The sequence below is a fragment of the Pagrus major genome, chromosome 13 (assembly GCF_040436345.1).
Source record: "Pagrus major chromosome 13, Pma_NU_1.0".
NCBI lineage: Eukaryota > Metazoa > Chordata > Actinopteri > Spariformes > Sparidae > Pagrus > Pagrus major.
In genome coordinates, this window is record NC_133227.1 from 23063548 (window position 1) to 23077478 (window position 13931).

A 13931-nucleotide genomic window follows, 5' to 3' on the forward strand; every position below is an offset into this window, starting at 1 on the left:
TTTTTTCCCACCAGATAGTTCCTACCTGATCAGGAGCATCCACTGCACTTAATGATTGTTTTACCTCGACAGCACATGTGCAATAGATCACACAACATTTACTCGAACTACAACATAAAACACAAAACTACAAACTTTTTAAAGCAACAGCACATCGGCCATCGTTCTTTTCTAAATTTGCTAAAAAATTGATCCAAAGTCCCTGAAATTAAAATCTGTCAAAATAAGTTAAACAAAAAAAAAACTAAGACAGTAAATCTGACTTTAAAGACAGTATGTACAATTAAATTGATCTGAAAACTAGTATAAGCATCTTTTATATATTTACTTATTGCTGTGTTATTTGTCTTTTTTTATTGTGTTTAAACTATCCTGAAATACGGTCCTAAAATAAATGTTAATTCAAGTAAGTCGGGTTGAACATAGAACAGTAAATCTAATGGAAAATTTAAATTAAAATGATCATTTTTATACACTTATTTATTGTTTGGTTATATTTTACTTTATTTATTTTGCTTAAATGCTCAAAAGGTTCAAAGCAGTAAAAAGAGCAGTCGTCTCCCTAAGTTACCCGCATTAACCCTAAATTAATGTAAATAAATCAGGAATAAGACAAACGAGCAGAAAAAAAAGTTTCAACACTAAACTATATCCAATGTACCAATAAATGTAATTTGAAATATGAAATACAAAATGATCCCCAAAGTGAATAACATATTATCTGACAATATTTATTGTCATTTGGTTGGTTTTAAAAATCACCAAACTCTGACTACTTGCTAGCCAGTGAGCTAACTAACCTTAAACATCAACATTAGCTCACTTTTGTAAACATTAAACAGTCAACAGGAAACAAAATGTAAAACAAAGGATCAAAGTAAAACCTAATTTAGAGACAAGTACATATAAAAATATGTGGGCATGATTTTGTTATACATTTAATTATTGTTGTGTTGTTTTTAATTGTTCATTTGTTGCTAAAGTTCTGAGCTGAATCTTTCCTTAAACAATATTTTTATTATACTAAAGTACTTCAAATCCTGACTTAAAGTTCTCATAAAATCAGTTCTTGAAAATGTTTTTAAAATAAGTTGGAAAACCAACTTAAACTATTTAAACTGAACAGAAAAATTACCTGAAATTGTATGTTTACTTCAATTTTAAACATTATTCTATTTGTTTATTTATTGTCATGTAAAAATTGTATTTTGGTGTTTTTGCTGTTTCAAAATTTAATTTCTTGTTAGCGGGTAACCTATCTTACTTCTAACAGCAGCATCAGCTAATGTATATTAGCATGCTGGCTACAATTAGCTGAACAGCATTGAATGCCTGGATAAGATTTGAACATGATGAGTGGATTGGCTTAAATTAGCTTGCTGGCTCATGTTGCATCTGTAATTTGGACTTGGCTGTGTGAAACCAAGTGGACCTGTGAAGACCTCTACCTTGTTAAAGCCTTAATATCTCCTTGACAGAACATGTATTGTGAAAATCTTCTCTCAGACTCTTTAAAAACAAACCTAACTTTGTATTCCTTGAGAGAAGTTGGAGGTTTCCTATTCACTTCGATTCAGAGTTTGATCACAGCAACATCTAGTGGACGTTAGAGGAACTGCAGCCACCGGTTGGCGTGACAAGTGTTTTTATACTCTGTATTTATTGTGGAAATGCATCAATCTTCACAGAGAATGATAAATATTTCACCTGTGTCATCCTGCAGCTGTTGTAACATCTGGTGTGTGTTTGTGTGTGTGATACTTATTTAATGGATATATCGTGCTGTGTTTTACTGATGACTCTGTCAATAGGATAGATTGATACTTAAGAACATGTAAATCACACAGTCTCGGGGTTAATGGATGATGAAGTTTTTCTCTTTTGTTCGAGGCTAACAGTTTCCATCTTCTTTCAGTCTTAATGCTAAGCTACGCTAAACATGCTCTGGACCGATCTCTGCGCTGGAGATGAACTGAATCGTTTGAGTCTGGAGAAGACGGAGTTTCCACTTCATGTCCCTTCAACAGGAGACAAAATGAGTTTGATTGTAAATTGCATATGATAATTTAAGTTAATTAATTAAATTAAATAAAACTTTGTTTCATCAGTGCTTTTGAATATGGCTTAGTCACAGGAACTTTGGAGTGTAAAACTGAGGCTACAGAGGAAAATATCTGATCTGTACACAGTCGAGGTAATGTTTTCAAGTTTTATCCACATCATGTTCAGTCTGTTTCACCAGCTTCCTTCCTCTCTCTCTGACGACCAAATGAAACCCATCGCTACTTTGAATTAAATTACAGATTTCTCTGTGTTTGAACATTGTGGGAAACATTTAGGATACTGTCAGTACACAACTCAACAAACTATATAACAAAGGTCTTGTTGTTTTTAGACACTTGGTGCAATATGTAAGAATCATCCTCTCACTAAATTCCTGCTAACTGTAGCTGCCGTTAGCCATTTAGCTCAGTAAGCCGTGTAGCTAGCTGTCCAGACTAGGAGCTCTACAGCTGGGGGAGCATATTAGCAGAGTAACCGCTAATTCCTGCTACCTGTAGCTAGTTGGCTCAGTTAGCCATGTAGCTAGCAGTCCTGATAGAGCTTGGGGCAACGGGGGATTGTTGGCGTTTACACCACTGGCACAAGAGCTTTGGACCGGGACAGGAGGGGTAAGCTGTGTAGCAGGATAACTTCTGTAGATGTCTAACAATACATAAATGTCATAACATAAAAATAACTCTTATTTCTTCACATTCTGTTGATAATTCGAGGATTTTTTAGAATGTTTTCTTCTTAAGTTCTTATATATTGCATCTTTAATGCAGAAATGTTACATATTATATCTTTGATATTTAAAAAAAGCTTCAGTTTTGCAGCCAAAAAGAAACAATTACTAAAAAAAAAATCTAAATGGGAAAAATGCAACATTATTTTGCAGGTGGGATGTGGTCTGCTCTAACAGCAAAACTACACTATCCATCAGTAAGAGCTTCTTTTGTGTTTCATGCAGCACCAACACCTGCTGGACAAAAAGTTGTACCACTATGTAGAAATACTTGACGTTTACGACTTCACATAACATAAGTATTAAGTGTTACTACTGCTGGTCTGAGTGTTGAGGAGATTATGAGTAAGGAGAGGAAAGAAGGAAGCACCAGAAAAATAAAAGTAGTAGAAGAAGAAAGTAAAACACAAGTGTAAGTCTGCTTTTTATTGTCTTTAACACATACCTCTTCCTTTTACAAATTTTTCGATTGATCACAACAAATATCAACTTACAATGGCGATACTATTTCAGTGTTGTGTTTATGGCTAAATCTGCTAAGAGAGACATAACCAAGACAAGAAGACCCATACACAATTTATGAGGACAAAAAAGGACGTGAAATATTTACTTTAAAAACACTACACATTCCCTCACGATACTGTTTTTAAATGGTGAGATTTGAATGCCTTATATACAGGCAGAAATTTGAATTCAAGTTTACTTCTCCATAATAAAATGATTTTATCTTTTACATGGCACAGAAGAGAGAGAAAGAGAGAGAGAGAGAGAGAGAGAGAGAGAGAACAAAAGACTAAACAAAATGAAATAAAGTGCTCATGTGTATTTAGTGCAGGCTTGTGTGTATGCGTGTCATAAGTGATCTATTCATATTCATATATTCATGTGTCCCTGTGAGTGTTTGGTGGTCTGTGTTGTGTGTTTTGTGTTGAGTTACTTGGCCACAGAAGAGGGGGGATCAGGGGATGGAGAGGGGGGGCTTCAGCTGGAGGATGAATGACAGGGGGGTGTTGACAATTTGTTTGGCTTCTTGGATGGTTCTCTGGAGGGCAGGGTTGTTTATTGCTGTACTTAAATATCTTAGGGCTATCGCTTGGTGTCTCTGTCTGACGGTCTGGATGCCGGTTATTCTGTGAATGTAGTGGTTGCTGATATAGTTTGGGAGACGGTGAGCCAGTTTTAGTGCTTTATTTTGTATTACTTGGAGGCGTTGTATCTGGTTGTCGGTGAGGGTGACCCAGGCGGGGACGGAGTATTCAAACAGGGGTCGGATGTAGGCTAGATAGACTTTGGTTATTGTTGAGGGTGATGCGCCATGCTTCCCGCAGAGGGCTTTGAGATGGTTCAGTCTGATGTTTCCTTTTTGTTCCAGTTTTGTGATGAATTTGGTCCAGGTCATGTTGCTTTGAAAGGTTACTCCGAGGAAAGTTGCTTCGTTGCTGATGCTGATTTGTTGGTTGAATAATGAGAGGTTGATGTTGTTGAGCTGTAGGTGTTGATTTTTGGTGAAGATGACACATTGGGTTTTGACGGGGTTGAGTTTGATACGCCACATGCTTGACCAGGTTTCTATTTCTGTTATGCAATGTTGGAGTTTATTAGCTGCTAGTTGTGGAGATTTTGAGCTGGACCAGTAGCAGAGATCGTCGGCAAACTGTGAAACTTTGGCTATGGTGGCTGGGGGGTAGTAGATGTCTGAGGTATAGATGAGAAATAGAAGTGGACTGAGAACTACGCCTTGTGGTACTCCTGCTTGGGGGGTGAATGGTGTTGAGATGGCTGAGTTGACTTTGACCTTGATGTGGCGGTTGTTGAGGAAGCTGGAGATGATGGATTGGGTGGGTTTGGGGAGTTTGAGGTTGGTGTCCAGTAATCTGTATATGAGACCGTTATGCCATACTTTGTCAAATGCTTTTTCAATGTCGAAGAATATTGCTAGGGTGATTTGTTTCTTATTGAAGTTTCTGTAGATGTCTTCGGATAACTGGAGGATGTTGTCTGTTGTTGCTCTGCCTTTTCTGAAACCTGCTTGATGGATACCGATGAGACCTATTGATTCGATGTGATTACTGAGTCGGGAGGTGATGATTCTTTCAAAAAGTTTTCCGATGTGGCTGAGGAGGCTAATGGGACGGTAGCTGATGATGTTGTGGGGGTCTTTTCCTGGTTTGTGGATCATGGTGACGAGTGCAGTCTTCCAGGGTGAAGGGAAGTGGCCAGTGGTGAGGCAAGTGGTGTAGAGCTGTCCAAGGTGCTGGAGGTAGGTGACTGGTGCTTGTTTGATAAGTATGGTGTGGATCGTGTCTTCTCCCGGTGCTTTATTTTTCATCTTTTTTAGGTGCAGTTGTATTTCTTTGGTGGCGACAGGCCTTGTGAGGGGGGTGGTGCTCTGTGGGGGGGTCGATTCTATTTGTCTGTGATGATTTGTGTTTTGTGATTTCCTTGTCCACCAGGTCTTTCCATGTGTTGTCAAAATGAGTGTCGTTGGGGCATGAGTGGATATTTTCAAGATGGTTACGGAAGAGTGTGGCCTTTTCTTTGTTGTCTGTAATGATTGTGCCAGAGGATTTGAGTGGGGGGGTGGTGTTGGTTTGTGGATCTCCGTTTATGCTCTTGATTTTCTGCCAGAAGGTTCGGGGGTTTGTGTCGTGGTCCAGTTTCTTGTAAAAGGTTTTCCAGGTGTTTTGTTTGTGGAGGCTGGGTTGTAATTTGATAGTGGTTTGGAGTCTGTTTATTTCTCTTTTGGTTTGAGGTGATCGGGACCGGATGTAATTTCGTCGTAGTTTTCTCTTCTGTTTGATGAGTTGGAGGATGTGGTGGGGGAGTGACTGTGTTGGAGTTTTGTTGTGTTTTTGGGTATCGTTTCCTCTCTGGCTTGGGTGAGTATTTGACTTAACAGGATTGCTTGGTGGTCCAGATCGTCGGGGGTGGTGTTGGGAGTGATGGGTGTGTGTTTTAGTTTTCCTTCGATGTGTTTTCTGTAGATTTCCCAGTCTGCTTTTCTGTAGTTGTGTTTATTGTTTGGGGTGGCTTGTAGGTGGAAGGAGAAAGTGATGAGGACAGGTAGGTGGTCACTGCTGAGATGGTTTATGGTGGAGAACTGGAGAAGTTTTGAGGCCAGGTTGGGGGTGCAGAGAATTAGGTCCAGGATGTCCGAGTTGCCTGTTGCAGGGGAGATGTAGGTGGGTTCGTTGGTGTTGATTACTGATAAGTTGGTGTTGTTAAGAATCTGTTTGAGTGCATTTCCATTTGTGTTTGTTATATTGCAGTAGAAGTCGGTGTGTTTTGCATTGAAGTCTCCCATGATGAGGGTGTGGTCAGAGGTGGTGATGGCTTGAAACAGTTCTGCTGAAGGTCTTGTTCCAGGGGGGCAGTAGATACTGATGATTGTGATAAGATGGTGCAGGTGATTTTTCATTCTTATTGCAACATATTCATTTCCGTTGAGTTGTTGTGATGAGAGACCATAATCCATTTCACTGTATTCGATGTTTTTCCTGATTAAAATTGCTACTCCTCCTCCTTGTCTAGACTGTCTTTCTTTCCTGATGATGTTGTAACCGGGGATGTTGATGCGTGATTTGTTTGTTAAAGATGTTTCATTTATTGATGCTGCAGAGATGTTCTTTTCATTTAGCAGTTGGATTAATTCCTCTTTCGTTCCTCTTATCCCTCTGATGTTTATATGGAGAAAAGTACTGATGGCCATTATGAAAAAAATGTAACAGACAGAAAGCAAAAAGGCAGGTGTGTTATGTGTGGTTTGTGTAAGGATTTTCATGAAATGTAGTTTGTGTGTTTTCTAATGCTTTTGATGACTTCTTCGATTCTGGTGTCGTCCATGGCCAGCTTCCTGAGGTCGTCGCGGAGGTGGGTGAGTTGGGTGTTTTTATTGGGCGGCAGGCTGGTGGGGTTGGTGGTTGGGGGTTTTGCAGGGGGTGGTGGCTTTCGGGAGGGTGGAGTCATGTATGACAGGTAGATGGGGCAGTTCTTGGAGGCAGCAGAATGTTCACCAGCACAGTTGACGCACTTGGCTTCACGTTTGTCTTTATTGCAGGTTTTGTGGTGGTGTTTTTCGCCGCATCTCAGGCATACAACAGGGTTTTTGCAATTTGTGGATATGTGGTTGAACTGTTGGCATTTGTAGCACTGGCGGATGGTAGGTGGGGGCCGGGCCTTCTCCACTCTGTACTGAAACAGATCCATGTAGAAACCCTCGTGGAGAAGGCCGGCAGCTTGGTCAGGGTTTGTCAGGTGAATTTTGAGAAATGTGGTCGGTTGCTGGGTGGTTCTGCTGATGATTCTGTGTATTCGGTTGATGGGGATGCCTTGGTTTTCCAGTTGCTCTTTGACTCGTGTTTCATTGATGTTGGTGTCGATGCCTTTGATGACCAGGAGTTTCACAGAGGAGTCAGATGGAAGGGTGGGACCTTGTTTTCGTGCCAGTCTGCGAGTGAGTTGTGCACCGTTGAATGCTCCCTCCGGCCATGGTGTGAGAAGGTTGTTCAGGGAGGGGGTGTCCTTAGGGAAGATGAGGAGGTTACCGTTTCTCATATGAACCAGTTTATGGAGTTGGGTTTGTGGTTTGTGTTTTGGGATTTTTTTGACAATGGATTGATTGGTTGTGAAGGAGCTGCCCGGGGTTCTGTAATTTTCCATGACCACTGGTGTGACGTGTTTGTTTTCTGTTGATTCCCTTCTTGCTCTTTTTCTTGAGAGGGTGTTAATAGTTGGGTATTTATGCATGTTTGTGCTGACGATGTCGGAGTAGGTGGCAGAAAACTGGGGGAGGGGGGTATGTGGGTCCTGTCCTTCAAGTAAGATCTGTTCCATGGTGGTTAGAGTTGATTTCATCTGCGTGATGGTGCTGCTGAGGGGGGGCGGACTGAGTGTATTTCAGTTCAGAATATAGGTGGTTGATTTGAGCAAAGATGCTTTTGATGATGAGATGGTCTATATGGCCGAATCAACTGTCAACAAGTCTCAATGATAACTGTGAAAACACTAAATCAACAGCATAAACGTAAAGAACAATGTAGACACACTGGTGAGTTTGGCTCCGCCCACCATGTTGAGCGCAGCCCTTTTCAATTACGTCCGCATGTGTGCTTTATATGTTGCAGGGACAGGCACGTTCGGCAGTTTTCGAGCAGCACTCTGATCGACAACACTTGAATCATGAGCGGAAGAGGCAAAGGAGGAAAGGGACTCGGTAAAGGAGGCGCCAAGCGTCATCGTAAGGTTCTCCGTGACAACATCCAGGGAATCACCAAACCCGCCATCCGCCGTCTGGCTCGCCGTGGCGGTGTGAAGCGTATCTCCGGTCTGATCTACGAGGAGACCCGCGGTGTGCTGAAGGTGTTCCTGGAGAACGTGATCCGCGATGCCGTCACCTACACCGAGCACGCCAAGAGGAAGACCGTCACCGCCATGGACGTGGTGTACGCGCTGAAGAGGCAGGGCCGCACCCTGTACGGCTTCGGCGGCTAAACCTCATCTTGACACTCTGACAGGCAACCAAAGGCTCTTTTAAGAGCCACCCACTTCAACTAAAGAGCGTTGTTCCGTATTTAATTCAGTATCATGCGCTACATTGTTCAGGCTGACAGCAGCGCGATGTAGTGTGTAGCTGTAACCCGGACATCAGTTAGCATGTTTATACATCCGGATCTGTCGTCTAAGACTTTCGTTATTTCGGTCAGATAACTGAGTTTGGTCTGTGGTTACAACAGACACAAGATATATTATATACGTTTTATGCTACAACGTTATATGTCCCAGATTTTAATGTTCTCGTGTCCCGTGAGGATGTAGAGGTTGTCGCAGAAACCAAACGTCATCACGCAGAACGCGGACACGCATCTACTCACTAGTCCATTTTAACAGCACGACTTTCGTTACAAACTACTCTAACCCCAACTTGTGATTCGTAAACATGAATCAGTTTATAGAAAACATGTGTAGTAATTGTGTAGTTAGACGCCTAGCGGCGGTGACGTTCAAATCAAGCGACCGCAACAATCTTTACAGCCTGACATCAGCTTTATACTTCTAGTGTTTTGATTTACACTTCCAACATAAAAAAGGTGTTCACCTGTGAAGATTATCTTTCTGAACAACGTGTATCAAACGTGTTTGCCACAGTTTTCTGTAATAATCAATATTTTAACAATAGTGACCACAACACACACCAAGAAAACAAGTCCCAACAATGGCCTTGTGATATTGGGGGGGGGGGGGTAAGGGATACAGTTTTACAATAAGTGGTTTAATACAGGAATGGTTTGTCTGCAGTAATAAAACACATTTGTTTGTTTACTGTGTCTCTTGTTGGTCCAAACTGAATGTCTTACTTCCTTAATTGACTAGGGATTGCATTGTAATGTGGATGTTGGGTAATTGTTTATAATTTGTGAATTATGTATCTTTATACACTCATAAACTAGTAAATTATTTGTTTTTAACAAGTGGTAGAATTATAACAAAGGTATATACAGGCATGTAAGTACACTTAAAGTGTTGTGTTATTATCCACTTTCTTTGATTTTAGAGTTTAGGTCAAGTACGAACCAGAATACTCTGAGGCCAGGGGACATGACTGGCAACTTAAATGTTACATATGTAAACAAACAGAGTAAATACAAGTTGCTTCATAGGCAACACAATCAGTAAACGTACGTACTGAAAATAACTACTGCATGTTTTCTTTTTATCACGTTTATCTCCAATAAACCTTTAACTCTCCACTTTAGTCCTATTTCTAACAATCTGTCTCTGTCTATATAAAATTTACCACAGAATGTCAATAAATGACCAACCTCTCATTTATTTTTTTCTCAGACCACACTGCTGATTTTAGGACAGTCGCTCTGGGTTGACGCATGCTCAGTCGTGATTAAAACAACAGCCAGTCATGTGCGAGCAACAGCACACTCACATTTGCATGAGATACATATAAAGTCGCGTCCTGCAAGCAGGCAGATTTATTGACCCAGAACGTCTTGATCGATTGAAATATGCCTGGAGAACCTGGTAAGGCGCCCAAGAAGGGCTCAAAGAAGGCCGTGACGAAGGTCACCAAGTCCGGCAAGAAGAGGAGAAGAACCAGGAAGGAGAGCTACGCCATCTACGTGTACAAGGTGCTGAAGCAGGTCCACCCTGACACCGGCATTTCCTCAAAGGCGATGGGCATCATGAACTCCTTCGTGAGCGACATCTTCGAGCGTATCGCCGGTGAAGCCTCCCGCCTGGCTCACTACAACAAGCGCTCCACCATCACCTCCAGGGAGATCCAGACCGCCGTCCGCCTGCTGCTGCCCGGTGAGCTGGCCAAGCACGCCGTGTCTGAGGGCACCAAGGCTGTGACCAAGTACACCAGCTCCAAGTAAACCTGCTGTTAACCAGCACAAAGGTCCTTCTCAGGGCCACCCACCTCCTCTAAAACGGCAACTATCCTGTATTTATTGACGTTTTGGTGTTTACTATTTTCATTGTCATGTTGTATGAACTGAAAACTAACAATGAGTTTGTCATTTTATTGTTCCAAATGAACCATGTATGTATCTTGTGTAACCGAGCTTTTGCAAAAATTAAACTGGCCCTTCAGGTCCAAATTCAACCAGTGAAAAGGCTCGACTTGGCCTGAAACATGCAATACACCAATATTTATTCATTATGTGAGTTGGCCTGCAAAGTGACTCGTGCTGAGTTAATTAAGGGAACTTGGGACCATTTAACATTTAAAGTCGGGGGTGTTTTCTTTTAGCCCATTGAGTTTTGGTCCGAGGAAAAAGTTGGGCACCCCAGCTGTATAGTAATAAAATCTCTACTTCCATGTGGTGTGTGTGTGTGTGTGTGTGTGTAAGGGGACCTGTATCACAAATTGTACTTGGATCACTGTAGACATGTGAGATAGCTGCTCATGATTATACTAAATGTTTGCCTATAACCTATGAAGCCTTCATATGTGTTGAGTCTTCTGTGCAGCATTGACTTCCCTTGCTTTTGTAGTTTATTTGATTTTGACGTTTATACTTAGCTTATAGACATGATCTGTTTATCCTCTTATAGTATGATGCTGATAATGTTTGATGTTTTGCAGCCACCCTGTGGTCAATTTGAGTATCAACATGTCTTTATAATCACAGAGCTCCTTTTTACACTCCCTCAAATCATGCCAGTAGACTACTTGCTGTTTTCTATTTTCTTTGTAGGAAACCACAACTGTAGTAAGACCTGTATGTATTGTCTTTGTTAGATAAAAGAAAGCTGACTCTTGGTTCTGACCTGACACATAAGGTCGATTTTGAGTGGCTTTAGTTCAGAGGCATTTCTTTCTTTCTAACTGTGTAACATCAAATGCTGTTACCAAGTCATTGCAAATGATGATTAAAGGATAAGTTCGCCCAAAAAAGAAAAGAAGAAAATCATTATCTACTCACCTCCATGCTGATGGTGAAAAATCAATTGAACTCTCGTAGTCCAAAACACATTTCTGGAGCTTCACAGTAGAACAGAGCAAGAACATTCTCCAAAACAACTGAAGAAGCTGCTACAGAAGATGATTTGGGTCATCGGAAGTCCAAATTCAGCAAAGGGTATATGATTTTGTAATTAAAATAATCAATTTTTTGAATATAATTTGTAATGTGGGAATATTTTCTGTATATGAGAGGATGATAATCACATCAGCTCATGCACGGCCATTGCCAGTGGAAATAAAAGTTGAATAACAAGGATGAATCTAATCGTCTGGTTGTGTGTAACAACTCATTATTTCTTCGACACTGGTGCTGTAACCTTACAGTAATGTTCCTGCCTCGTCTCCACTATGGGAGGCTGATCACACAGTGCAGGCTGATAGTCGACTTCATCCAGGGTCATCCATCAATCCCAATACCTCACTCACTCACTCACTCACTCACTCACTCACTCACTCACTCACTCACTCACTCACACACAACATAATATTCATTACTGGTCTGTGGCAGTGTTGTAAAAAGTATCCAAAAGTCATTCATAAAGATTGTGTTAAACAATTACTTTGTAAAAATAAAAAGTCACCCAAGCATCTGATAATGTATACAAAAAATACAAGTCAAAGTAAATTATACATATTTTTATATGCTCTACATATTGACTATCTAATGTGAAGTATAAAGTAGCAGAAAATGGTACAACTACCTCAAAATTGTACAATTACAGTACCGTACTTGAGTGAATGTACTTAATAACATCCAATCACTGGTCTATGGGAATGTGAGATAATTGTTTTTGAATAACTAAATATTTGCCTATAACCTGAGAAGTCTTCATATGTGTTTATGACTTTAAAATTAAAATGATAATTGATTTGAAAACCAAAAATAACTGTAATCTTATTCATTACGTTATTTGTCCTCGTTTAGCATCATTAAAACAAAGAGTTCAGTTTCTGTATCTGCCTTTGTGTGTTTGTAACTTTGATAAAAACATAAAATGCATATTTATGTGCTAAAGTAGCCAATCGGCAACAGATAGAGGACAAATGGTAAAAAAAATATTATAAGAAAATATTTATATCACGTTCATGTGTTGTTATTAAGCATTATGGGACTGACCCTTGTCCTCACAAACTTGAAGCAGATGTCTTTAGCAGAAGACAAAACGTATTACTTTATTGAAATATCACAGACTTAACCTTTAAAGTGTTGTTGTCAATCCCTTCGTGTTAAATTAAAGTTTAGCGGAAAAGGGAAGTCTCTTTTCCAGCGGATCAGTCTGTGACAGTTCGTCTCACCGCCTGAGGCATCGGCATCGTTCGTGTGTTTACAAGCACAGAAAACTTCTCTTAATACAGCGAAATAAATCACACCACTGCGGTCATTTCACTTTTATCATATCCTCAGATGTTTCATCTCGCTAGAACACCACTGTCACGTCTAATACAAAACTCTTTAAGCCATTTTTAGAGACGAAATGTGAAGAAAAGTCGCTGCGAGCTGCACAAAGCGACCGTGTATTAGAGAGGTTTTAAGGCTGCTGGAGATAAATAAACGACTTCTCGTCTCCAAACACGAAGTCGATATGAAGGGACGAACTTTTCCTCACTGCAACAGGAACAATCGTGATCTGAAACGTTTGTTTTCTGTGAGTTTTATCCCCAAAATGTGGGAGAGAAAACACAAGTGTCTCCGGATGTGAGCGGCGCGGCGGCGCGGCCGTGTGCGTTGACTCTCCACGGTTCTCATGTGCTTTATAAGTTCCGCCTCCTGCCGTCACTTCAGACAAACTCAGCAAACTACAGCAGAGACAAACATGGTAGAAGAAGCTCCAGCTCCCGCAGCGGCTCCGGCCCCGGCCAAAGCCCCGAAGAAGAAGGCGGCGGCTGCCCGCAAGCCGAAGGATGGACCTTCCCTCCCGAAAGAGATCAGCGCCGTCCTGGCTCAGTCCAGTGAGCGCAAGGGGATGTCGGCGGCGGCCATCAAGAAGGTGCTCGCTGACAGAGGCGTTGATGTGGTGAAGTCCAACAAACGCATCAATACCTGTTTGGGCAGGATGGTGACTCAAGGAACCGTGACTCAGGTCAAAGGTTCAGGTGCGTCTGGCTCCTTCAAAGTAGCAAAGAAGACCGAGGAGAAGAAGAAGCCCAAAGCCAAGGCAGTGGTCAAGAAATCACCCGCCAAAGCGAAACCCGCCGCCAAGAAAGCTGCACCCAAGAAGCCCGCAGCCAAGAAGCCCGCAGCCAAGAAACCAGCGGCTAAAAAACCAGCAGCGAAGAAACCAGCAGCGAAGAAGGCTTCCCCGAAAAAGGTTGCCAAGAAGGCTGCACCGAAGAAGGTCACCCCGAAGAAGGCTGCCCCTAAAAGCAAGGCGAAGCCTGTGAAGAAGACCGCTGCGAAGAAGGCTGCACCGAAGAAGGCCAAGAAGTAAAGTCCTGACCCCTCCCTGCACCTGGTGCTCCAAAGGCTCTTTTAAGAGCCACCACAACTTCTACTGAAGAGTTTTCTATTCCAGCACAGCAGCGACGAAAAGATACATGACTTACAGATATTGGTTTACCAGTTCAGTTCTACAATCCAGCTGCTGCAAGTCAGAGCAGAAGTCAGTCATTTAAGCAATTAATATTATATTTTTGGATATCCAACAATTCACATCCACTATA

At 41.5% G+C, this 13931-nt stretch overlaps 3 protein-coding genes across 3 annotated transcripts; all 3 read left to right on the forward strand.

The window, feature by feature from the left end:
• Positions 1-7941: 7941 nt before the first annotated feature.
• Positions 7942-9111, forward strand: LOC141007407 (histone H4). The gene has a single exon (XM_073479768.1). It carries the CDS (start codon positions 7967-7969, stop codon positions 8276-8278), a length of 312 nt encoding a protein of 103 aa, XP_073335869.1. The 5' UTR covers positions 7942-7966; the 3' UTR covers positions 8279-9111.
• Positions 9112-9784: 673 nt separating this feature from the next.
• On the forward strand, positions 9785-11483 carry LOC141007270 (histone H2B 3-like). The gene has a single exon (XM_073479616.1). The coding sequence runs from the start codon at positions 9805-9807 to the stop codon at positions 10174-10176; it is 372 nt and encodes a 123-aa protein (XP_073335717.1). The 5' UTR covers positions 9785-9804; the 3' UTR covers positions 10177-11483.
• Positions 11484-13084: 1601 nt separating this feature from the next.
• LOC141007478 (histone H1-like) lies at positions 13085-13929 on the forward strand. Its single transcript, XM_073479841.1, has one exon. It carries the CDS (start codon positions 13085-13087, stop codon positions 13697-13699), a length of 615 nt encoding a protein of 204 aa, XP_073335942.1. The 3' UTR covers positions 13700-13929.
• The last annotated feature ends 2 nt before the right edge of the window (positions 13930-13931 follow it).

Coding starts and splice junctions, on each gene's coding strand:
- LOC141007407 (XM_073479768.1), top strand. CDS start 7,967: ATGAGCGGAAGAGGCAAAGGAGGAAAGGGACTCGGTAAAGGAGGCGCC.
- LOC141007270 (XM_073479616.1), top strand. CDS start 9,805: ATGCCTGGAGAACCTGGTAAGGCGCCCAAGAAGGGCTCAAAGAAGGCC.
- LOC141007478 (XM_073479841.1), top strand. CDS start 13,085: ATGGTAGAAGAAGCTCCAGCTCCCGCAGCGGCTCCGGCCCCGGCCAAA.